This window comes from Taeniopygia guttata, chromosome 1 (assembly GCF_048771995.1).
Source record: "Taeniopygia guttata chromosome 1, bTaeGut7.mat, whole genome shotgun sequence".
Classification (NCBI taxonomy): Eukaryota; Metazoa; Chordata; class Aves; order Passeriformes; family Estrildidae; genus Taeniopygia; species Taeniopygia guttata.
This window is the reverse complement of record NC_133024.1, coordinates 41,426,183-41,452,237: the sequence shown is the minus strand read 5'-3', so window position 1 is coordinate 41,452,237 and position 26,055 is coordinate 41,426,183. Positions and strand designations below refer to the sequence as shown.

The following is a 26,055-nucleotide window of genomic DNA, read 5'->3' as shown; positions in this document are numbered from 1 at the left end:
CCCTGAGATGTGGTTACATCCTTCTCAGAGTCCATCATTGACACAGCATTTGGAGAATTAAATTCATACATTAATTTAGTGGAGAAAGAATGCCATTGCTTTTTTGATGTAGTTTCAGTTTTGCTCATTATCCCTTGAGGCATCTAGAAGAAATCAGCTTCATGAACATATATTCCATCCTGCTGCTGGAATCAAGCTGGGAGACTCCTGTGATTTGAGTTCTTAATTCTTCCTTATAAGTAGCCAAGTGCCGTATGTCTTTTCCATATGCAGGTATTGGTTACCACAAATAGTTGTGTCTGCCAGGCTGTTCCTCTCACTTGTTCTCATTCTGCTTTTCTCTGGCCACAATTACAACTGTGCTGTAAGTTTTATTTTCTTATTCTAAAACCTTATCATAAAGGTGTTGTCACCATTTCTAATTGTCCCAGCCTTGGCCAGCAGCACATCTCTCTTGGGACTGGCTCTGCCAGGCATGGGGGAAGCATCTGGCAGCTTCTCACAGAAGTCACCCCTGCTACCAACCTGGCCTCGCAAAATCCAATGCAGCATTTTATCATTTAGCTCCTGATCTCTTATTTTCACATTTGAGGTTAAGAAAGGGCAATTTTGGCATTATCTGGTTTCCACAGATCTCTCTGATCCCTCTTATTAAGACACTCAGTCTGAAATCGAGAGTGGGACTGTCCTTGGAAAATGCTCACCATGAACCCTTGAAGGTCAGGTGCTTGCTGTTCATGTCAGGTTATTCTGCCCATTCTGCCAGTGTTTTACTGCATGACCTTGAAGAGATCAGTGAAGTGCTGCAGGCATAACATCTTTGGGACCTCCTTGCTAGAGTGATCTTTAGAATGCTGCCAAGTGCTGTGAAGTAAAATTAATAAGGAGAAAGGCAAATATAGCAAAATGTCTTAGCATAATTCAACTCAGAAGTTGAGCAAGCAAGAGACAGACAGAAGGAAACCAGTCTTCATTTGTTCTGCTGTTTGCAGAACCATTTTGGCTGCGGGCTATAGCCTGTATCCTGTCAAAGTTAAAATGGATGTTCATGATGCTCTGTTTTGATTTTATCATCTGTGAACTCTTTGTCTGGCAAGAATGTATTTGTTGATTCATAGATACATATCAATATTTACCTTGTCCCCATTTTTCTCTTCCTTTTTGTTTACTGACACTGTGATTATAACCTATAGATCATGGATTTGGATAATTATTTGGGTTTGGTGTGATTTAATTTGGTGTAATTTTGTTGGTAATTTAATTTGGTAAATAGTTTTTATTTATTTATTAATCAGTTAGCTAACTGCTGCCTGTTATCTCACAACTGCTCTGAAATCACCTCTTCAGTGAGGTTTGAAAGAGCGGGATCCCAAGTTTTACCTCCTTTGTCTGTGTATTTTACTCTATCTTTAGCCGTGGACTTGCTGAGTGAGGGCAGTCCTGTGTGTCCCCAAGACGTGTCTAGGTATTACTGTAGTGTGTTTTGGCACCTTTAGGAACAATTAAGAGGCGTGAAAAATAATTCTCTTCATACATTATTGAGTTTCTTTTTCACAGTAATCACCAGTTCTTGTATCAGTGACACATGTAAAACACAGAGAAACAATACTGCTCTGAGCTTTGGTTACAACTAGATTGTTCTCTGTAGAAATTACTTCTCTTTGGGAATTATTTATCTTAGTGTTCCATAAAGCTTGCTGGTTGTCACAAAAATATATTGAACCCCAACTGCTAATTGTTAACTTTTCTGGAAATTTGGTATTGTGCAAAGACTTTGCTGAAGCAAACAGTGGAAGAAAGAGTGTGTCAAGTTCAGATATTGGGTCCCTAGTCAGTCCTGAGTCTCTTTCTCTAAGGTAATTGCAATACCTAGACATAGAAGATGTCAATGAAAATGTTGCAGAAGAGCCTGACTGTTATAAGAAAAATGCTCTGAAGGTTTTGAATCTAGTCACAAATACATGTAAGACTACAGTAGGCATAAGATTTTCACATTTTGGTGATGAAGTTAAGAAGACCAAAATAGCATTGCCCACGGTTTCTCTTTAGCAGAAATGAATGAGTATGACATTAAAAAATTGTACTCTGAAGAGAGCAAGTCCTTCTTCTTACATAGTGCATAATGCTTATGCAAGATCAGTAATTTTTGATATTATGATTTCTGTCCACTGCTTCTCTTCTCTTTAATTTCTTTGCCTGTATTCTATGTATTTTTTTAAAGAAAGGTTTGGAAGTTTTTAAAATAAATTCTGATATTAATATATGTTTTTAATAACCACTTTCTAGTGGTAAATTAATCACAAACATTAAAAAAAGGTGAAATAAAAGTAAATGATGTAATGCTGGACTGTTTTTCCTTTTCAGGGTTAGGAAAAGATCTGTTCAGATCACAGCTTTCTAAATAATAATTGAATTGTTATATTCCAGATCAGATGTCACTTTAAAAGGGAAACACCAGCATTTTTACTTCCTATCTTTCTCTAACTACTTTTTCACTGCTTTTACCACAAATACAGCCCCATTTTTCAGCCTTTTCTCTCCAAAAGAATCAAAGTCAAGAGTCGATTGCATCCATACTGTTGTCATGTCTGTAATGCAATTTCTTTTTATTCAATATTTTAAGCATGTTCTGCAACCCCTGTATGGACACAGATTATTGAACAATAGTAAGATAATACAGAAAAATCTTCAGTCTCTCATTGTGTTGAAAATATTTGCTTTATTCTGTCTTTAAAGATTAATAGTTTTGCTGGGATACATTCAGTTTCTTTGATGTTTGAATATTAGAAGCTATCTTTCAGATAACATTAAACAGAAGTGATATTTCTGTTGAAATCTTGATGGCTGGCAGAATTCTCTCACTAATATGTGAACCCACTGAAGGGACCTTGTATACCTTAATCTGATTCTCCTACTAAAACACTTGGGTACAGAGAATATGAGGTGTATGGTGGCTGGATTTTAAATGTGACTTGGTCAAGGTTTTGGGTTTGGATTTGATTTTTTTTCCTTGTTTTTTTTTTTTTTTATCTTTTAAATTCACTGGGGAGCTTTTGCGTTGACTTTAGTAGTGTTTGAACAGGGCACATAGGAGTCTGAAAAATACGGTTACTTTGCCAAGGAGTTGTTTTCCTTGAGCTGTTTAACCAAGCATTGATTTTTCTCCCCCATGTGCTCTGAATGCACTTCAGAATTAAAGCCTGCTTTTATTAGCACTTTTTTAAGGCAGGGAGCAGTGTGATGTCTTCCTGAGCATCTTTAGAGAACAGCAGCATCACAGCTCCTAGAAGAGCTTTGCAATCTGTTTGTGTTAATTACTGCTAAAAATTCTTACAATAAAGTAGGTATGATTCTATTTACACGTTTTGCTAAAAAATGGAGTCCACCCCTGACATCTCATTGGCATGCAGTAAGGAAGTTATTTATGTTAGGAGTAGTTTAGCTCTTCTCCAGTTTCCTCAAGGTGCTCAATTCCAGGAGAAAAGCTCTGGTCCCAGTAGTCTGGACAGTGTACTTCACCTGCCCTTCCTCCACTCCCCAGTCTGGCATGAGAAGGAGGGAGATCTTAAAAAATCCACTTCTAAACCTCACCAGTGAGACTCGGACACAAAAAGAGAGAGGATCAATGAAATTCCTGTGTGCCCAAAGGCATTTTGATTTTTTTTAAGCCAATTCAATTAGTCTAACTAAAAATGTTAATTTTTCTTGCAAACTTCATTTTCTACCCTTAGACCAAATAGTGTTTTTCTATTGGCAAATGATGGGCTTTTTATATGTTCTTCTATTACTTGTCATTGTTGCACTTACCTGTTTTTTTGTGCTCCATCTCCAGTTCTTTTCCTGTCCTGCCAGTTGTCATCACGACAGCTTTTGCAGAAGGCTTTTATGTAACCATATGGTGCTTGGCTCAGGAAACGCCTTGAATCCTGAGGACTACAAGTTGCTGCCATGATCATTTTAAAAGCAACAGCCATGCCATGGAGAGACATCTTGTCACTGAAGGTGTCCCCAGGCAGTTGTGGCGTGCTCCTTGCCAGGCCAGGAGGAAGGCTTCCAGGAAGCTGTGGACATGTCTGTCCTGCATTGTACACTGCACAGCAGAAACCAGTGCAGCATTTTTTCCAGAGTATTGTGTATCTGTGGTTGAGTTAGGTGTGAAAACCTTCTGTAGACCTTGCTATGTTCAAAGGGGGAAACAGATTGAGAAATGTGTTGCCTGTCATCCTGACCAATGATATACATGCAGTCTGCTGGGTTTTTTGTGTGATTGCAAAAGGAGGGGAGGGAGGAGAAGGAAGGCTCACACAGCAGATGATGTGATTGATCAACATGTTAACTAGTGTAGCAAAATCCCATCTGTTTATATGGTTTACATCTTTCCCAGCTATAAAGCAAGGATGAGAAGAAAAGAAGCACAGAAACAAAATCCATCATGAATGAAAAACTGGAGCCTAGTCCTGTTACTGAAGAAGCTAACACAGCTTCAAGAATAATAAAATCATGTCTTAAGAAAGAGTCTACATGAACATCACTAATACTGTCCTCCCCTAATTCTGCTTGGCAAGAAAATGGGGCTTTTTCTCGCCAGGTCTCTATTTTTTGTTCAAAATGTGGTTAAGCCACTGGGTGTCTTCTGCAATAATCAAACAGAATCTAGAATAAATAATATTATAACAAGGAAGTGTTTCATAGCTAATTGCTACTTAATTGTGGTTGGAGTATTTCAGTTTATCTCTGCTTAGTTTCTCTTATTCCTGGCAATGGAAGTGAGTGGGATAGCAAAACATACTGAGATCCACACCTATTCTGATATATGTATTTCTTCCTTTTAAAATATGACAACACTTAAAAATTATTTGTGCTGTGAGCAGATTCTGTGGAGTAACAGCGCCATATATGCCTTGCTTCTTTCCATAGTTTCTACGAAAGAAGTAGATGAAGTGGCTTTAATTCTGAATGAAGAATCAGTGTTTATGGTTTCTTTAATCACTGTTTACTTTCAGTAAGAGAGCTTTTTCAAGTAACACGAGTAAAATATATTCTTCTATGAATCTGTCTAGACATTAGGAATGCTATGTAGAAAACTATTATAATTTAATCATAAATGTACTCATCTAGGGGAAAAAAAATCATCAGAGGCATGCATGCAGAAATGTCTTAGCTGTGTATGCAGATTCTCAAAAAAAGGGCTGTGAATGTATAATTCTGCATGTACAAAAATTCAAACTATCAACATTTTGACTTCTGTCACAGTACACGTGTTCCTTGGCATGCTTGATGAAAAGCTTTTGTGATCTGCCATAAAATAACTATTATCTTGTACAAACAGAATCAGGGGTAATTCATGTCCAGTCAGTCTGTCTTTGGGATCTCCTGGATGTGGGCTGGGGCAGCAGGTAAAGTAAAGACCTGGAGAAGGTGTGATGCTCACAGATATCTAAGAGAGGTGGCAATTTTACAGTGAAGTTAAGAAATACAACTCTACCAGAATTGTAGAACAAACGTGATGCCCAAGTGTATTTTTGGATCTAGCAACAATTTGGAGTACAAATAATATGAGTAATGACAAATGTATTGGTTCTCCTTAAAAGTAATCCAGTGTCCAATCTCCCTGAATTGCAAATTTTGTCGGAATCCCAAGGTAATTTAGATTGCTTTGGTGGTATCTCTTCAACACATGGCCTCCTAAGACTATAGGCTTTTTCCCATTCTATTTGTCAACACCTGCATAACAGAGCCTTGGTCTTAGTCTGCAGGAAGTAATTATGTATTAACAATATTTCTGCTACTACCATGATGGTAATAATTTATAGCTCTAATATGTCTCATATCTTTTCCAACAGCCAAGAAAACTCCCTTTTCTTACCTGCCACTGTTTAATTTAGAGAGTAATACTTTCTTTCATGTTCTCCCCCTAACCTTAGATATTTATGGTAGCATCAGGTGCCTTGAAAATCTTTGTATCCTGCTCCTTAATTTCTGAGAGAAGATACAGTCTTCTGGCTTCCCCATAATCAGCCATGTGTTGTGTTTGGGTAGAAAGCCATTCTCTGCAAACTTTTTTCCCCCAGCAATTGATGCGGTTTATGAGCTCATGTTTTTTTGGGGGAGAAAGAAGTTAATCCTTACATCCATCCTATTCATTCTCATTTAAGAAAACAAATCCCTGCTTTTAAAAATTTTTCTTTTCATTATTTATCTTTTTCAAACCTTTAGTTGGCTTGATTTTTGGATTTTTTTTTTCTTCTGTTAATACTTCTTTTTAAAATATGGTGTTGCCAGGAGACCTTTTTGAAACCACCTCCTCCAAATTTTTTTTTTGAGCTGTCTCCTTCGATTCTTGGATTTCTTCATTAATTGCTATAGTACATAAACACTGATAATTCCGTATCTTGACTAACAGCAACATGTATTTGGAGAATGTGAAGAACTCAGCACATATATAATTGATTACTTGGTTTTTAATGACTAGTTAGCATTGCTTTCAGAACTTGCTTCTCAAAAGCAGTCTTGTTATAGCCATATGGAAATATTTCAGATTATTAAAGAAAGGGAGGAAAAAACTCCCTAAAGTCAATTACCATATACAGAAATCTGCCATTGACAAGATCTTAGTTGAATTTTGAAATAAGGCCCTGAAAGTATCTATGTATTTACGTCAGTAACAGACATCTACAAACAGAATAGCATCTGAGTGTTTTTGTAAATGGTAAACTGTGTATTTCAATGCCAAATTCTTACTTCAAAATCTATGTTTTAGCTCTGTGCAGTAGTGTCAATTTTGTTCAAAAGGTGTGACCAGGAAAGGAAAAAACCATGACAGGAACAATTGCCTGGGTGAAAGCTTCCTTTGGGTCACATGAGCAATACTGGTTTGCACTGGTTGAGGAGCTGACATTCTCCTGAATCACATAGAAGTCCCCAGTGCATGTGGGAGGGGCTTTCAAGGGTTCCTGACTTGCTGATCCCAGGAAATTCTAACAGCACTAAAAGTGTGAAAAGAGTGAATGAAAATCACAGATTTTGCTGAATTCAGCTATTATGTTTGTGTACAAAAGATAATTTGGAAATGACAAAAAAAAACCCCCAATATATTAATATTTGTGTAGAAACAATAGCAAATATTTTCCTTGGAATCAAACAACTCAGTCCACGTTGATATAATTAGGAATCTTCCCCAACTCAACCTGCAAATAAAAAAACATGGATAGGTTCTTCAACTCTGTTGAATAGGTCAGAGAGACACACCTTGAATTTTCCCTATGAGCCAATTTAGTTCAATTTCTCATGAGTTCAGTGTATCACAGCACTGGGCACTTACTGCTGCTGGTCCTGCTCAGATAAAGTTTTCTCTTCCCCTTTCTACATGCGGCTCTGGTCAGACCCTCAGCTGGTGTAAATATCTGTGTTCACTGTAGGGATGCTGCTGATTTACACAAAGAGGTGGTCTGGTTCCAGGCTGTCTTACTGCTCTATGAAAATGGATTTGGTGAGTGAGCTTCTTTTGTAAATGTCTGAGCTGAGTTCATTAACATCTTAGTATGCCTCAGACAAGTAAGGGTTTTTTTAGAGTGTTTTCATTTTTATTTCTTAGCAGAATGTTATGTTTATTCTTTCTTTATTACTGAAAGGCTGCATTGGAGAAACAAATTGTCCATTGAGATGGGTTTAGTGGGGCATTTGTTTTGTTCTTGACAGAATGGTTCTCTGCATCCATTAAAAAGTAAGAAGAAAGAAGAAAGGCATTTAATTTAAATCTTTATGTATGAAATAACCAAGTAAATGTGTATGTGACTAGACTTGAACTGGTAGGTGGGGGACCACCAGTCCCTTAATTAAAATGAATGAATCAGGGAAGACTCTCAGCCTTTACCTTGCAGGTGTATAGCAGACAAGCCCTCAGCTGGTGGGAACCTGGGGTTCTGCTGGGCTTTTAGGGTTTCTGGATGCTTTTTGGGGAATGCCACCTCCTTATGCCAGTGCATGCCAGGACTTGACTCTTGCTGTTCCTGGGCAGGGAGGGAAGGAGGGGAAGAAAGAGGGAGGATTGCCTTCTCCCTGGCAAATATGTGCTGAACAAATCATGGTAGTGTTTGCATCTGTCCGTGTGTGCTTAAAAAATTCCTACAGACCTGTAATTGAGAAAAGAGCATGGATAGCTCTGGAATGCTGCCCCTCATTTTGGGCAATTAAAGGGCAAAGACTGGGTTGGAAAATCTGCTGTGTGGAAAGGAGGTGGCATGAAATGTCTTGCTGTGATTCTAGTAGTTCTTCTGCAGCCTCTCTTAGCTGGTGTCTGCTCCCCTCCCCTTCCACTGTAGCCAAGTCCAGCATCTCACTGGAGCTTGCAGCTGCCCAGTGCAGCTGTGAGCAGAGAGGAGAATCACGGAGTGTATCAATGTTCGTAACAACTCATGAGGTTTACCAGGTGAGGACTTTTTTTAGTAGCAAATGAAAAACTAAATGTCTGAGAAAGATGGAGCTTGAGTGAGATGGGGAGCACCATAAAAATGCAAAAAATGAACCACTTTAAATAAAGTAAATCAGTACATAGGCCAGCAAATGATAGGACAGTAGTGCTGCGAAGAGTACTTAAACTGCTCACAACTGATTTTAGTAACATGCAATGAAGCTGTCATTTACCAAAGTTGTCAGTTACTTAATTATAGTTTATACTAGGTGTTATTTAAGGTCATACTTACGTTATTTTCTTATTTACAGTCTAAACTATAAAAAGACCCAGAACATTTCACCCTAGGAAATCCAAAAATGGTTGTTGCTGTGTAATCTAGAGTGTCTGCAGTAAAGTAGGACTTCTGAAGTCTCTAAATCAAGAAAGGTTTAAAATTTCATCCTTTGATGGCCTGTTCTTCCATGGCTTCCATAGAAAAAACTGAGATAATCTAAGGATGAATAAGTGAAACAGGTTGGGAGTTCAAACAATAAAAAACGTGGTCTCTGGAATTCTTGCCAATAAATAGAAATCAGAAAAATACAATTTTGAGACCAAATTTGTCATTAATCCAACTTTCATATTTACTCTTCCAAGATTAATGTTTTTTTCTTTCTTGTGTCAAACACATGAACCAAAACATTTTTCTCACATTGTATATTCCACTGCTGTTATAAGTAGAGATGTTTGTTTTTTTTTTTTTCTTACTGGACTACAATTCTGGATGCCAAAAAAAATGCAAAGCCAATTGAGTAAAAGCCATTTGTTTGGATAGTCCAGTGAGTGCCAAGGTATCCTTATGCATTTCAAGAATTAGTCTATTTTTTCAGGAAATGGTGCAGTATGTCCCTGTCTCCATTCAATAGCTCTGGTACCGGGTGTTAATGAAATGATGTGAGAGTACTGTATTTACTGGACTTTCTCACCCTTTTTATCTCTGTTACATAAGCCTTTTATCTGGCTCTTCTTTGGCCAAACAGCTGCTCGGAGCTGGGTTTTAATAGTCACACACAGCTGTGCCTTCTGAGCGGACAGGACCTCAGCACATGGTGTTCACCCAGATGTGCAGCATCAGTACCAGCATGGAACTGGGATGACACAGGAGTAAAATAGTCACCTTTGACCTCCCTGTCTAAAACAGATGGAGGTTAGACCTTCTCACCTGCAGGCTTCAAGCCTTGGTGGCTTGGTGTTGATCTCTTGGGTTCTACATGCTCTCGGGGACCTATTCTGGTCATGCCTCAGCCAAGCATCCAAGTCCTACCTGCTGTGCAGGCACATGCACATGCCACTGTGTGCATCTCTCCTTTTTTGCTGTGAAATCAGGAAGTGTAAAGCAGAACCTGACATTGCTCCCTTAAATCCTCTGCCATGATATCTACAGGCATTTCTCCTTACTATTATGCTTTCAGCTAGGTGGGGGCAAACTGGGTTTCTCTGGAAGCTGTAATGTGAAAGGATGCTGGGGTGTCTGCTGGTTAACCTTAAGTCATCTCATGTTTCTTTTGAAAGTTGGAGGAGTGAAATGTGTCCTTTTGTGTTCCTGGCAGTGAGATCTGTAGGGAAAGCCGGCTGAATTTTTCATCGTTCTTTTTTTAGTCAAACATTTCACTGAATCCACAGTAAAAGGACGACTTTGAAGTTTGGCTTTGTCTCCAGTGCAGTTGCGCAGGGGACTCCAGCTTTCTGTTTAAAAGTGAGAGTTCATTGAAGGTCTATGAAAGTGAAGGATTATTTAATTACATCCTGATTTGCCAACAGTATACTCAGCCCTGCTCAGAACATAAAAATGCATAATGTCTGCTCCCTGTGGAGTCTTAGCAAAGTCTTGGTTACCATTGCCTCCACACAGGTTTCAGCGTGTTTTCATCTGCTCACATAGGATCTCTTGTGCCTCTAACTTAACAAACCTAAGAGTAAATTAGGCTCTTCCTTTTTTTTCATCAACATCCCCCATTCAGCCTAGCAGGAATGTTTCCAATAACTTCCTCTTGGTAATGAGCCAAACAGCTGTTTTTCCAGAAAGGACTTGGGAAGCTGAGGTGTGTAAATCAAACCTTTGGAGCAAGCTCCTCTTCCAGTTTTGGCCTTGGTTCATGGTGCTCAGGATGTGTCTGTACTGGTATGAGAGATGGTTGCTTGTGGTACAGCAGCTCCTGAGCTTGTGGGCTATGATGATACACACCAGTATCATCTTCCCAGCCACTGGTCCCTAAGTATTGCCAGTGAATGAGCTCTCCTGCACTCCAACGACATGTAGTTTTGTTCCTAGGTGAAGGACTAAGGAAATATCTAGATGATCCTTTGGTACAAGATCATAATAATAAAAGAAGGCCACAGCCAAGAATTTTATGTGCCTGGAAACTTCATTGAATTGCAGTATCTATCCACATGACAGCTCTGCAGCATTCTGATGCCAAACCTCCAGAGAAAATCCTAAGCACTTACAGGAAAGATCCCCCGCACTTTCAAGTTCTCAGTACTTTCAATATGCATGACTTAAATTACTTTCCAGACTGGGAATTTTGTTTCTCAACATGGGTGTTATCTAAATGATGTAAAGCTGCCCTGGTGGCCCTACTGGTGTTCTGCCTTCATTCCAGGAAAAGATTTCAGTGTCTTCTGCTCTCCTTGCACCAGTGCTGTGGTTTTCAGCAGAGGAAAACTGAGACATGGGGGCAGAAAGGCGGCTATGGTGTGCTCCGCTCTGGTCTGAACTGTCAGAGACTGATGACAGAGTGCCTTGGTGTAGAAAGTAGAAAAGCTGCTGGGTCTGTAATTTTTTGGCTTAATCTCAAGTTCTGGTCCTTGTGCCAAGAATATCTGCTGCATTTTACCTCCATCCATTCCTTGGAAAGTGGACAAGCCATCTTTGAAGCAATATCCAGAACCTATCCATCCCTTGAGAGGAGACGGAAGTGGTCTGAATTTTCTTGAGCAAATAGAAGAATCACAACACAGGCTTCTGTTTTTCCTTGGGGGAGATTAAGCTGTGTCCTGATTTACAGAATAGAGTTCATTTTTTAGCTGTTAGGCTACTGTACAGAAAAAGAACAGACTACTAACAATCATATGTCAATGCAATGAGATATGCCTTTTTTTAAAAAAAGATTGAGATAACTTTATGGTATTAGGTATTTAATGCACCTGCCTTAAAGGGACTGAAGTATCCCCCTAAGCTTTTATCTTTCACAGTCAGTTGATATATGGACTCCAAAAGACAAAAACATGCCCATGGCAAATGCAATCCAAGGAAAGGATGTCTGTTAGAATACTTTTACTAGACTTTCTATTATAGGAAGTGACCTTTCACTCCCTTTCAGAGATTTTGGATCTTCAATGCTGACACAGAGGGTAAGGAAACATCACATCACAACAGAAAATTGCCTTGATTTGTCTTATGGAGCAGATCTCCTTTTTCTGCCTAATGCCCCAACATGTGACCTCCACTCTGTAATTGCCTATCTATCTGCTACAGTATGTTCAACATGAGAAGACTTTCCTCTTTTGATTGGATTTTCTTTTTCCTTCTATCAGCATTTCTTTTTTCTGTAAGAAAATTCCATGTCTTGTTCAGACGTAGAAGTGTCTGAGTGAAACAGTTTCTAAAACAGTATTTTAAAACAAATTCTCTTTTTAGACTTGAGCTGTGCCAGACTTATGAGGCAAAAAGTCTTTGTTTGGTTGTAAAAAACTGAAAAAGAACAAAGGGAAAATGGAAAAGGAATATATTTTTGTATATGCATGAAAATATATTTTCAGGAGAATTTGAAAGAAGCTTCCCATAAAGGTCTACTTTCTTGAAGCCACTGCTTAAACAGGAAAATTCAGAGTGTCTAAGTTCACAGTTTGCTATTTCTTTGCAAAACATTATGAGCCGATGTCCAGTGTTGATATTTGTGCTTAATAGCAATTGGGTCTCTAATTGGCACCATCTTGTCCAAGGCACTACACAAGTTTTATGTACCAGCCTTCTTACAAAAATGTTGGCACTCAGTGCAAACATCTGCTTCAGTTATCATGTTTCCCTTAAGCTCTTTGCAGCATCAGGAGAACCATTTCCTTCTGTATTTTTTTTTTTCTCACGGTTTCTCAAGGTTTTATGTGTTTTTATGCTCATAATCATGGGGATATATGCATTAGTCTTGCATCATTTGATCAACACATTCTTGATATACACATTTTCTTCTTTCATACTTAATTATGAAATCCCAAGGAAAAAAATACATAAATATACAACATTCAGTTGGCTGTTGGTTTAAGAGTCCAGCAGAGGTGCATTGCAATACTACATCAGGAAAGAACTAGCAGTTAGCAAAGTGTTTTATATGTTAGCCTAACATATGTTACTTTTCTAAAGACAGTTTTTCTTTACTATAAGACATTCAGGATGTTATTTTGTGTAGAAGAAAATCTCTATCAAGAAGTCAAATAAAAGCAAGTAATACAAGTCACTGCTAAAAGCAAACTGCTCTGAGTTTGGTATCTTTGTAAACACAATTAAGGAATTGTTTTCTCAGTATTCATCTGTGGAAGGCTCCCACTGAAGCGGACAGAAGAGGAGCCTTTACCCCACAAAAATGCAGTCCCGCCTGTTCTTCATTTCAGGACTTTTTTTTTAAGTTCTGTATGCAAAATGCAGTTATGATGGTGACCATTTCACAGGGAAAATAGTATTATTAAATGCAAATAAAACTATGCTTATTATAGTGAGAAGCATAGAGACAGGCTGTCTCATTGAATTATGTGCCTGGACTTCCTTATCAAAGGCTGATTTACTAGTCTCATAAGTGGTCTTTGCTGAGGTCATGTTCAACCACAGATTGTGTGCCACCAAGACTAGTGGGGTTGCTCTGCACAGAACCACAGGCAGACTGCTAACCCTTCTGTTACCAAATGGATGATGGCTCTGAACTGAATTTTAGATGTTTGGAGTGTCTCATTCTTTTAAACCTTCTGTACTGGTGTTGTGCACTGTCTAATTTTGTTTCTTTCAACTAAAGCTCAGTTTTGTTTCTTTTGTAAATCCTCTGTGGATACATTCTTCTAGCAAAGATCTGCACACAGCTCAGGGACTTGGAGTGAGCTGATTACATGGCAAGATCTGAATTTAGCTGAACATGCACAGAGCATCTTTTGATATTCCTTCTGTGACAGAAACAGATCATACTTTAGATTTGAACTGTGATGTTGCTTGGAGTATCTTTCATGCTCCTGATAAAAAGAAGAGGCCTGTTGATAAGAGAAGGAACAGGTACCTGGAGCTTCTTCTTTGAAGTCCAGTGGCAAACCAACCAAACTCCCGTGGGATTTAGGTTCACTCTTTAATTTTTCATTTGCTTGGTGGTATGTAACACGTTAGGTAGTGTTAAAATGCTGTTCTCTTTTTTTGAGTATTGATCCAGCAAACTCCTTAAGTATGAGCGTAACTATAAGTTTGTTGTGTCCTTGAAATAAAGGGGGTTATTGAAGTTGTATAAAGCTGAAAGCAACTTGAAGTGATGTTTTGGATGGATCCACTGCTTTAATATACTCCTACATATACCAAATTGGCTCTTTCTCAGTTTGCCTCTTTAAGGGACAATTTGGATCTTTTAGCCTGGCTTGGAGTGTGCTATACCTGTTTTATCACTGACCATCCCAATCCTTTTACTTCTTTGCTTTGCCTTCTTGGAGAACTGCTGGTGAATAGTGATGGGAGCAGAGCTGACTTAGGTGAGTTGGACCTCTGTCATTAAAAGGAGAGAGATGTCTAGGACTGGTACAGAATATAGGATTATATTCTGCATTAGAAAGCAGAAGTGTGATGTTGTGTTCACTGTCTAGGATTCATTTTATTGTTTATATCTATTTAAACAAACAAACCCACAAAAAATAAAAAAGCAAATAAAAAAAAACCCTCTATTTTTAACAAGGAAAATGATCTTACAGTTTTACATCTTCCCAACAAGCTGTGACCATCTATGGCATACACTATTTTTACAATGAACTCTATCATCTTTTCATCTGATTTACACAGAACCTTATGGATAACAAAGTTTCTGCTTATTGCAGGAGGGTGGGGAGTAAAAAAAAAAGCCAGTGACTGCATGAACAGGCTACCATAAATACTCATTTGGCATGCCTGTCCCTGAGATGAACTGATTTGTGGTCTGGATTCAAAAGTGTTTTACTGTTCTTTGCTTTCTCTGGATTCAGCTATTTAGATTAGGCTAATTTTCAACTGGAGGATCTGAAGAACTATTATTCTCCCTGAAGGTTATCTCATTTGTTTAAAAACTGGTGGCAAACCACTGACTGCTGAATTTTTTTTTTTTTTTTTTAAGACAACAGCAATGGGGGAGGAGAGTTATATCTGGAAACTCCCGCATACAAAATCCCAAGGTCCTCTCCTGAAATAACAAATACATTCATAAGTAATAAAATGAACTTCACCATGTTTCTCAGAAACTCTGTCCTCAGCTGTACCAGAGGATGAGCTCATGAGGTTATGCTCGATAGCATTTCAGAGGGTGTATTTCTTGTCATAATACATTCAGATTGTGGCATTTTTTCAGCCTTTACTGCTGTATCAAAGTTAGTTGGCCAACTTCCCCAAGGGGAGGAAAGACAGAAGCAAATTTACACACAAGGCAACACCTTAGGAGGCGCTAGAAGTGTTGAAATTCCAGAAGCCTTGGAAGGGTGGAGCTAAGTATTCCATATTGTTGTCTAGGTCCTTAGACAAGGTCATTTTCTTAATTGTTCTTTCTAAAGAAATAGACACTTAAAGACTCTCCTTGATGGATATATCACAGAACAGATGTCAGATTAGCTATTATCAGTTAGAAATTGCCTTTTTGGTTGGTTGGGATTTTAAAAGTTATTATTACTGTTATTTTAGTGAAGGAATTCATTGTCTGTTGATTGATGATGATACAAGCAGACTTCTGTCTTTAGTAAATAGGCCTGTCATGACTAGGAGGAGTAGCTTTAAGAGGAAAGTGTTGATATGTTGCTAAAGCTCACAAAAAAGTGCAGGCATCCAGAGAAAACACAGGATGGAAGTTGCCTTTCTGATTCTTCCTGCCCCTGCAACATGGCTTCACTGGGAAAGGGGAAAACATTGGATGCACTGGGCACCCGTGGTGGGGACTGTCTTGAGACAAGCACCTTTTCCTGAATATTGAACTGTACATCCTAGTTCCCACTCTTGACACCCAGCTGCACTCCTTGCAGGGGGAGGAAGGCAAGCACTTTGGAAAATGCGGTTGCCTTGAGCATTTAAATGGGAGCTCCTCTAATTTGAACAGCTGGACTATCATGTATGCTATTATGTTTAAAATTAGTGGTTGTGAAAGAATTTAGAGGGGAAAAAAAGGAGACATTAGTTCAGATAAATAAAATATAGAGCAAGCTGCTCCACAATCAGCTCAGACTCTCTACAGGGAATTGCCTCACCAAAAAGGATGTCTTCCTGATTCCTTCCCCCTCATCTTCCTTATGATATAGTTTTTCTCCTCCAGTGCAAGGATATGTTTGTGGCTTCTGCCATCTAGAATATCCTCCTTCTGTTTATACCCTAAATGGCCTTTTTGCCTTATGACTTAGCACCTGCTTTTATTCATTGTGAAATGATTTTATATGCTTTTTAGTAAATGTGACAGGCAGTGCATTATGCACTGTCATGTTTTATTTACTCCCATAAAGCATTATGGAATATAGTTAGAATGTGACATCCAGGACACTGTGTAGTGCTGCATTGTGTTGTGTTGTGGTGCAACATGAGACAGTTCAGTTCCTTGAAAGACACGCTGTCTTTTCCTTTGCCTATATATTTTATTAAGTGTTTTTTATTCTGGCTTTCCCCTTGGTGAATGTGCATTCCATGAGTTTCCCCAATGTATCTGATGAGGACAATGCTTGTCTCCTTGGAAAGGTCTTACTTTAGTCTCATAGCTTTGTTGATACAAAAGGTGCAAGAGTTGCTCACATCTCCTCAAGCTGTTTCCCAGATGCTTGATTCATGAGGAGCCAACCTCCTGGGAGAAACTCTGTGTTGACTGTATTCTATCTGTGAAATCCCAGTGAAAATCACTTTAGGAAATTCTGATGTGTTTGACTACAGTGCTGGCTACACCACTTCAGGTTGTAATTTATTGCATGGTGAGGAGGGTGAGAGGGAATCAGGCTGTTTCAGAGATCCTGAAGAGTCTGCTCCAGCATCAGTTGAAGGCTCTGAATAGCTTTAAATTTCATCCCATGTGAGCTATAGAAACGGTATTTATGGCCATTCTCATCAAACATACTTTATTCCTTTGTGGAAAGGACTTTTCCTCAGAGTGGAATATTTGAACATCCCTTATTTTACTATAGTGAGAATTTTATCCCCATACTTCTCTCCAGCCTTTCCTCTATAATACCTTTATAATTGCCATATTTACCATGCTGGAAATAACAAGTCACTGTGCTTTGATTTTTAAGCTTCATAACACGTGCAGCTTTATTGCTTCAAGTGCAATCTGTGCAACTTGGATGCTGCAGAGCTGTGCTAGCCATAACATTTCAGCACTAGTCTTGGTCAGGTGTGACTGCCTTACAGGCAGAGCACTGTAGTCTGTGCGATTCAGAGTTTGACTTAATTGAAAAGTTGTGACAGACCCTCTTTGTAATGTACAAGAGAGCATGGTGTGTTCATTCTCGGTTGGTGTGCTGTGTGCACAGATGTTTTCTTTGGGGTGTATGTATGAGTGCATTTAAGAGTTACTGTCCCCAGAACTCTAATTTCAGCAGCTGACAATGTGAGGATAAAACCTGTGCTAGGTCTGCCTGGGAAAAGAGAACCTTTCCCTCAGAATCATGAACCAGATTGAGCCACATAGTGAAATGCATGGTGACAGAGGGAAAATGGCAATAGTTTGCTGTTCAAGAAAGAAGAGTAATGCACTCTCAGGCACCCAATGAGTTTTGCCATGTTTCACACAGTAACTTTTGTTCTGGCTTAGGGAATGTTTTTTTTTTTTACTAGAATTTGTTATCATCAAATATCTTCTATTTTTATTCCTTTTCTTGGACGTTTTGGATGAAGTCCTGTGAAACAGTGTCCTCTTAGTGTACTGGGTATTTTCAGAGTTCAAAGGTCCTCAGGATTTCAGTAAGAACTCAGTAGTGTTGGCTGGACATTTTGTTTCATTCCAGATCAGGGAAAAAAAAAAACCAAAACGGCACAGATGTCTTCCCCCCCGCCGCTGCCTTTTTTTTTTTTTTTTTTTTTTTTTTTTTTTTGAATAAAAGCAAATACAAAACAGAATTCAGCATAGATGTCCCTGATGAAAATCACAACAAAACTAATAGGTGGGAGGTCTTTAGTTTCACCAAATTGGCACTTTTTCAATGCAAATTTTTTTGTTAAAACAGAACAAAACAAAACTGGCTAGTTCTGCACTTTGTGAGCTAGGGCTGTGTTTGCTTAGAAAGGGTGGCTCGGAGTGTGAAAGCATCTTACAAAGATGTCACAATTAGATCCATAGAGATAGTTTTATGAGAAACACAGACTTTTTTCTTCTGAGTTTCAGAGTGTTTAGAAGCTAGAATTACTGTGCTGTCTGAAGAATAGTATGAATGGTTAGAAAACCATGCTTTGCTTATAGCTGTATGCAGGGTGGTGTTTACAGCCAGGAACCAGTGAAAAGCAACCTGAAAAATAGATGTACTAATCAAGAAGTTTGTACCATTTGTCTGGATTCCTGGTTTCAATGAGTATTAATAAAACAAGTATATTTATTTCATATAAAGAACTTAGAAAAATTCACTCACACATTAGATTTTATTTTAAAAGTAAAGACTTAGATTATGTGTGTGACAGATGGCTGTGGCTGGTTGCTTTGGTTTTGTATTTCCAGCATTCACAGAGCGGCCTGGTGGAGATATTTTACCCCCATTTGTTCTTCCTCAGTAGCCAGATTCAGGAGAAGGAACAAGTTTTTTATTTCTATTACTTGCAGTGGAACTGGAGGTTGAGATGGCATTCAGCAGAGTGATGTTCAGTTTAAGACAAAGACACCAGAGTTTGGGTATTTACATGAAAACAAGTGTCCAAATTCATGTAGATCCCCACACATCATGTGGGGAAGGAACACAGGTAGCTGTCCCACAGGTGGAGGCTCAGAGGTTCATGTCATGACTGGGAACTGAGACCTGCTGTGATCTGAATGTTGCCTTGGAGCTTTCTGATCCTCAAAATTTCCCCATACTGAAGTTGTCAATTCATGGAAGAATGGTTGTTTGCAGTTCTTTGATGCAAACTGACTCAAATTCCAGTATCAGAAACAGCTGGGCAGTGCAAGTGCGTGGTGCAACTGAGAAGACATTTTGACTTTTAGAGATCTGGATCTTGACAGTTCCTGTAATCCTTGGAGCCATGGATTTACAAAAGCAGCGGTTGTACATCAGTATAAGTAAACTTTAGGAACAATTGAGTATTTGCTCAGGCAAAAGCTGTGGAGTTTTAATTAAGAAAAGACTTGGCTATTTGTCTTGAAGTTAGTGAGTAAGATGGTTGATGGGATAGGATCTGACCTCATTTGCATCAGTATAAGCATGGAGTAGCTGTTTGAGTAAACAGACCATAGGCAGAAAATGGTTCAAACCATATAAATAAAATCAAAACATGACTTTATACATGTTTCTGGGAGCAAATACTTAAGCACATTAAAGAAATTTAAATTCACCCATACTCACTTTCCTGCAGCCTTTCATTGCTTCTTTTGTTTAGAGGGCATTGCTCCCCAGAGCACAAAATTTGGGAAGCAGGACTATTTACATTTTTTTATTTCAGTCTGTTTTACTTGATTGTTCTCAAGCTCTTATTAAAGTTTAATTCTGTTTTAAAACAAAAGTGGTGAGAATGAATTTATATAATCAATATGAATGTAGAAATAATTATACATTTCTTGTAAAATAAAGAGTCTATATACTTGAGCTCTGTTGTTCTTACTGTTTAATAGGGGATTGAATTAAGAGAAAATACACTGTACTTCCTATTGAATAATAACTGCTCCTAGACCCAAGTTTTTATAGACTTGAAATGTAAATAATTGTGCTGTGTTATAAACTGTTGTGTTTTTTGCCTTCCTGTAACTGGAACAACATACTAATTTCTACAAGTTGTGACTACTAACAGAGAGCAATCACCTCACAGACTTGTACCGAAAAGAAGAGACCATCAGCGTGGCAGGGAACGGCTGCATCCACAGTCCTCGCTTCCCCAGCAGCTACCCCAGGAACCTCCTGCTGACGTGGCGGCTCCACTCCCCAGAGAGCACCAGGATCCAACTGGCTTTTGATAATCAGTTTGGGCTGGAGGAACCCGAAAATGAGATCTGCAGGTGAGTGCCAAGTGAAAGTTTGCAAAGGGCTTCTTAAGTCCACCTTTCAGCTCACTGGCATGAGACTGCAAAGTGAAACCAAAGCATCTCTGGCCAGGTCTAGGATGTCCTTGCAAGGAGGACAGACCTTTAAGGGGCCCTCCCAGCTGAAATTGGTCTTTGCGTTCATAAATAAACTGAGCTGTCCTGGACCCAAAGCAATTTTGTCAGGTTTTAGTCCTTCTATAATATTTTAAGCCCAAGGTACTTGTGTGCTCAAATCCAGCTGTCTAACAACATAGGTGCTACTTTAATAGGATTTTGTCCTCTATCGCCTCTATTGTGTTTCAGCCAGGCAAGAAACATCTTTTTCAGTAGGTGGAAGGCTCTAGGAAGTTGAGTGAGTAGGTAAGCATTTATATTGGGGTGTGAGGGACAGATAAAAACGCACTGAAATTTATAATTATCTTCAAATTACTTGCTTATCTTTATTTTTACTCTTCACCGATACAATTCCTTTAAAAACTTTTAAAAATAGGTCCACAAATATCAGTGTACTGATGCATGCTGATGTAGCTATAAATCTACTAAAGCCTACCCTATTATATCCCAGTTGCTTTGGTTCCCCTTTTAAGCAAAAGTGACTTTAAGCTCAGATGATCAGGCTGATTCACCTAGGTGGATAAAGTGTTTTGCATTAGTAGAGTACAGAGATGAATCTTGCCAGCATTCACTAAAATAGTATAAATCCATGTGTTTATATTTCTTTTATTCAGCTCTCTTTTCTGTGGTGGAAAACAGGCTCAGGATTCCCATGCCCTCCAAAAGGCAGATTGCTATTGATGCTAGTTACTTGAAATGCTCAAATCTCAGCCTCCAACTCTGCCTGATCATGTTATTGCTTATACCTTATCTATGCACAGGAGTTGGTTGTTAGTGTTTCTGCACACCCAGCCTCTTCTTATCTTATCTTTGTCAATTAATTTGTGTTTTTAGGGTTTGGCATCTCTGCAGGCATTTTGCAGGATGGATTTTTTTTCCTTATTTTTCGTTGTTACATTTTCTGTATTACTAATAGAGGGAACCATTCCTGCAGGTTTGTTTTCCATGTAGCAATAAAAGAATGCAGCCTAAAATTGGCTCTCTTTTCCTGCTCCTTGGCAGGTTTGCTCTGGTGATGTTGGTCCAAGATCAGCAGCAGAGTCAGGAACAACAGTAACCTCCCAATACCCCAAATGCTTTCCCAGATTCAAAGCCTAATGCACACAGAAGCAGCCTGTTAATATTTACATAGTGGATAAACTGTGGCTGACCTTAAGCATTGCAACTTTGAAACAGAGGCCTAATTTACTGTGGAAAAAAAGATGAAGTATTCTTTGTCAAAAGCCATTAAAGGTGGTGGTACAGTAAGGGAAAGTCAAGCTGTTACTGGCATTATGTGCTTGGAGTGCATCTTGGAAGACAGTCTGCTTGCTTTTTCCAGAGCAGCTAATTTAGAACGCAGAGAAAAGTAAAGACCTTCCATCATCCATAGTGTCTATAGAAGCTGGAGAAATATCACATCCTTTTCTGCTATAAAACTTTCCCTAGAGTTTCTGGAAGACCTTTATTTGGGTAGTATTACTTCCAGAGCAAGGAATGTTTTGGTCAGACAGATTGTGATGGCTTCAAGTCTGTTAAGTACTGTGTGCAGTTGGATGTTTTGCTAATGCTCAATATATTTTTCAAAACTAGATCGTTACTGCAGCTTCAGTCCCTGACAACCCTTGCAGTGTTGCTTTAGAGAGACAGCCAGGACTGTTTTAATTGAAATTAATGCCGAGAGCTAAGCACATGCTTGAAGGCTGGGCATACTGGACAAGTAATTCAGGACCTCTGCACCTTACCTTGCTTTTGTATTTGCTCTTGACCTTAAGCTTTTTTCTCCAGAAACTTCCTAGTGTTTTCTTTCAATTTTTCATTAATGCTAATTATTGTAATTTGCATACTATTAAGACTGAACTGATTGAAATTCATTTAGGCTGAGGAAATAAAAGGTATATTTTAGCAGAGCCATATTTCTTCAGAGCTTCTGAAGGAGAGAAAATATTCAAGGTCTTACAGAATGTTCAAGAAGTGCTGTTAGCATTTCCACAGGCACTTGATAAGAGATGATTCTGAAAAGCAATTAAATTACCCAGCCTCTGAGGCTCCTTGGATGCACAGAAGCAGCTGAGAATACACCTACTTCTGTGATCGTTGCAGCAAAGCCTTTTCTGTTGAAAGCAGATATAATCCTTGAAAGTCCATGGATTTTCCCTGGTTTTGCTGCTTAGTCTGGCTTCCAGAAGTGAGGAGGCCAGTCAGGACAGCTTTCACCAAAGCTTACAGGGTTATCTCCTAGTGAGCACCACAACCCCTTGTGTTGCAATAGGCATTCACAGTTACATGCTTCCCAGGGGGCCAGGGTGGATCCTTGGAGCTCTGCTGGGGGCCACATCCATCACCACCAGGGAGTGGGAGCTTGGGATGGTGTAGAGAGATTGAGACAAGTATACCTCTGCCTGTAACTAAATTTTGGTGCACTTCAAAAAAGTAATATTTCAGCAGAGTTTGGGAAGATTTAAGTGGTCGTGGTGGATCTGTTGTTTTCTGTTCTGTGCAATCTGGCATTAGTGAGTATAAAAGAAGCAGAGCTGATATTCTCAAACCACATAGTACTTGTGGTTTTTTTCTCATGGGCTCTCAGCAGAAAAAGAAAAGCAGGTCTGTTATTTACAGAGCTATTCAGCTCCCACAACTGGGCAAGAAGGAGGGTGCTTGGCCCTCCTCCTTGGGGGTGGGAAGAAGTGCATTGCTAGCAAGAATCATTTAACAGTCCTGAACTCCTTCTTTGGAGGGAGCAGATGCTTTGATAATACAAAACATTGCTGGTAAAGACCTCCAGAGTTTTAAAGCTTAACTGTACTGTGAGGATGTCACTAAAGCTGTCCGTCTTGTCATCACCTCTGCCTTGCTGGCAGCAATATGTGGGGCCTAATTCTGGCTCCAAAGATATTGAGAGACATTTTGTCACAGATTTAGTAATTTTTTTCAGAACTTTATTCTCTGCCCCCTTTATTCTCCAGCTCAATAACTGTACTCATTTATTTATCTGTTTATATGCTCATTTATACCCAAGCAGGCAAATGCGCAGGCTGGAGCAGTGAGTGCTGCCACTGTGTTCCTTCATCCCTGGGATTTAGTGCCTTCTGCTTCTGGCAGAGCCCTGTTTGGGCTCAGGGACCACTGCTGTGGGACAATGCCTGGCCAAGATATGACTTTTCACAGAACAAGATGTTCTGTTGCATTTTCCCTGGTGACAGCATGCACATGAACTCCTCAATGGGCAGCATGCTTTCCTGCTTGAAAGCTAGACATAAATCTTCCCAAAGCAGTTCCAGGAGCAATGTGCCACCTACAAGGAGGGTCCTAAAAAGCACCTTTCAATAGCATGAACTGCCCTGTGTCCCTCCAGCATCTCCCTTTGCTCCTGGCACAGTGGCTGCCCCTCTCTAGTCCTCTGTCAGAGCCAGTGGGCGCCTGTGGCTGCTGCTGCTACAAGGAGTTGGGTGACCACCAGAAAGTGCACAAGTAATTGCAGCTGCTCAGGTTGGGCAGCTTGCCTTAAATAATATTTTATCAGGTCTCTAAATTATTTACCCACCACATAAAACGCAATGCGTATGCTTACTGTATACTGAGCACATGCAAGTGCCTCTTATTGCTATTTTAACGTGGTAGCAAATACTGTCATGTTCCAGGAGCACAGAAATCAGTCATTTGAGCACTCAAAGCAGTAGCTTGCAACTGGTATATTTAGTGGCACACGAACTTGTCCACCATTTGTAATACTTAGTCTGCTGTTTCAAAGTGGAGAACAGGGGAAAGTTGTCTTTGTGTCTCCAGCTGTGCTCCTGTCAATTTGCAAGCACCTTCTGTAACCAGAATCAGCAGAAACTGATTCTTCATACTCTTTTTCAGGTATGACTTTGTGGAAGTGGAAGATGTGTCAGAGACCAGCACAGTTATTCGAGGGCGGTGGTGTGGACACAAGGAAGTGCCTCCAAGAATAACATCAAGGACAAATCACATAAAGATAACTTTCAAATCCGATGACTACTTTGTCGCTAAACCAGGATTCAAGATATGTTACTCTCTTGTGGTAAGTCTCCTAGGGGTAATAGGCTAAGAGACAGCTTGCAGTGTAAAAGAGCATCAGTTCTTGAAGACTGAAGGCTGTAGCTAAATGTTGGATCAAAACACTGAATGACTGAAAGTAATTTTATTCCAGCAACTGCATTAATGCAGATCAAAGTAATTTTGACATGGTGTCATTAAATATAAAATAAAGTCAAGTTCAGTTCAAGATTTACTCTAATAACATGTTTCAGAAGCACTAACACTTTCTACACCAAAGCTGCACTGCCACTGCCTTGAGAGATGCTGCAGAAATAGCAAAGAAATGGCTGCTCTGTGAACCCCTTTTTCATATTCATTTGAGGTCAAATAAAAATACCTTGAGGGGTTATGGCTGTGATTCTCAGATGAAGAGTAGTTTATCGTGTATTCAATAGAAGTCTGCATGCAAGAAAGTGTGCTAAGGCTGAGACTATTTTTAATCAGATATCAACAAACCTCTCTATATGCAGAAGCATTAGTAGTGTATCATGTACTGTTTCAGTGAGATGAAAATCTCTTTTTTTTTGTTTGTTTTAATTTTGGTTTTGCTTTTAGGGAGCAGGAATGCTCAGTACACTTAAGTAGCTTTTGATACAAGTATGTATTCCTTTGTATTGCCTGATTAATGTTATAATGCTTTTGGTGCAGTGTAGCCCGAAAGAGGCAGATTTTGCAAACACTCAGGAAATGGTAAGCAATCATTTATTATACTGTCATAATTATATTTTCCTATCCATCACACTTCTTATTCCCTTTTTATTCAATCCACTGTACTTTAACAAGAATAAGAAAGACTGGGATAGCAATAATGTTGTAACAGCAAAGATTCATTGTTTGAGTCATTTCACTTCCACCTCTTGACTTTGCATGCATGTATGTCTGTATATGCTAAAAAGAGTCCATAAACAGCACATTGTCAAGGCAGAGCAAAACTATATTTTGCTTCCTTGCATTGAAATTGTTAGGCTTCTAGTGGAGTAAGATATTAAATTGTAAGTACATCCTGAGCTCTAATTTGAAGATAATCTACTAAAACTCAAATCCAGGCAGAACAGTCTATGAAAGACCACTGGGCATAAAAATGAGAGTGAAGCAGCAGCCTTTCTTTATACATTCTTTCACATATATATATATATATATGTGTGTGTGTGTGTGTGTGTGTGTGTCTCTGTGTGTGTCTCTGTGTGTCTGTGTGTCTGTGTGTTTTCAGCACAGCCACAGAAACTCTGCTGCATTTAGCAAGTTTTATTCCAGAGAATATACAGATAGTCTGATAGTATTAGGCTTTCCGAAATGAATGTTATCACTCGTAAGATACAGGACTCTCTACACTAGAAAGCTCAGAAAAGGCTATTGTATTTATCTCATTTCAAAACTATGAGTAAACAGAGAATTTGCAATCTAACATATCTATTTACAAGAATAATCTCTAAGTGCACCCTCTGAATGAAATACTACTTCATTTCAGAGAAGAGCCCTGTGCAGGTGATTGGTGGTATTAGTGAGACTGGGGGTGATTTGTATTTAGCTGGTCTTCAGATTCCGAACCATCCCACCTAAAACTGCAGGATTAATTCTGAGCATAGTCAGTCTTTGTTCCATAGTCCCCACAGTCACCTAGAGTGCAGTTCGTAGATATCCTGAGCACTGCTGACCCCTGAAGGTTGAACTCGCTGTGTGTTTCTAGTTGATAAACCAGGGAGCATTAATGAAGCAAGCAAAAACATATGGTATGTTTTCTATTAGATGAAATTAAGGACCATTGCCTTTTTTCCTTCCCTTCATAACCTTCTCCAACAAAGGGCTGCATCTGGGGCCTTTCTTGGAACATGGTGCAAATTTCTTATGTGCAAATTTCTTAAGTCCCTTGCTTTTTCTTATATTTGGAGTTTGGATCTGCATGGTAGTTGTTTATTTGTATACAAGACTCTGATAATTTTCCAGAGAAAATAAAGCAAGTGAATTGGAATTTATTGATCAGCTCCACCTTCTGTGCATCATGCCAGAATGACTGGGTGAATTTCTCAGTTACTCATGCAGCCAAGAAGCTTTGCAGCC

General features: G+C 39.1%; 1 protein-coding gene across 4 annotated transcripts in view; it reads left to right on the top strand.

Annotated features, from left to right (window-relative positions):
- The window catches only part of PDGFD (platelet derived growth factor D), a 136,208-nt gene that overhangs the window by 57,652 nt on the left and 52,501 nt on the right, over positions 1–26,055 (top strand). Inside the window, exons 2-4 of one of the 4 annotated variants that reach the window (XM_030269982.4) lie at positions 19,632–19,818; positions 23,800–23,980; positions 24,646–24,687. In XM_030269982.4, coding sequence (XP_030125842.1) covers positions 19,632–19,818; positions 23,800–23,980; positions 24,646–24,687 — 410 coding nt within the window. Of the gene's footprint in view, positions 1–19,613; positions 19,819–23,799; positions 23,981–24,645; positions 24,688–26,055 lie in introns of all 4 variants that reach the window. The other 3 variants (XM_030269976.4, XM_030269996.4, XM_002199896.7) reach the window with 3 other exon arrangements.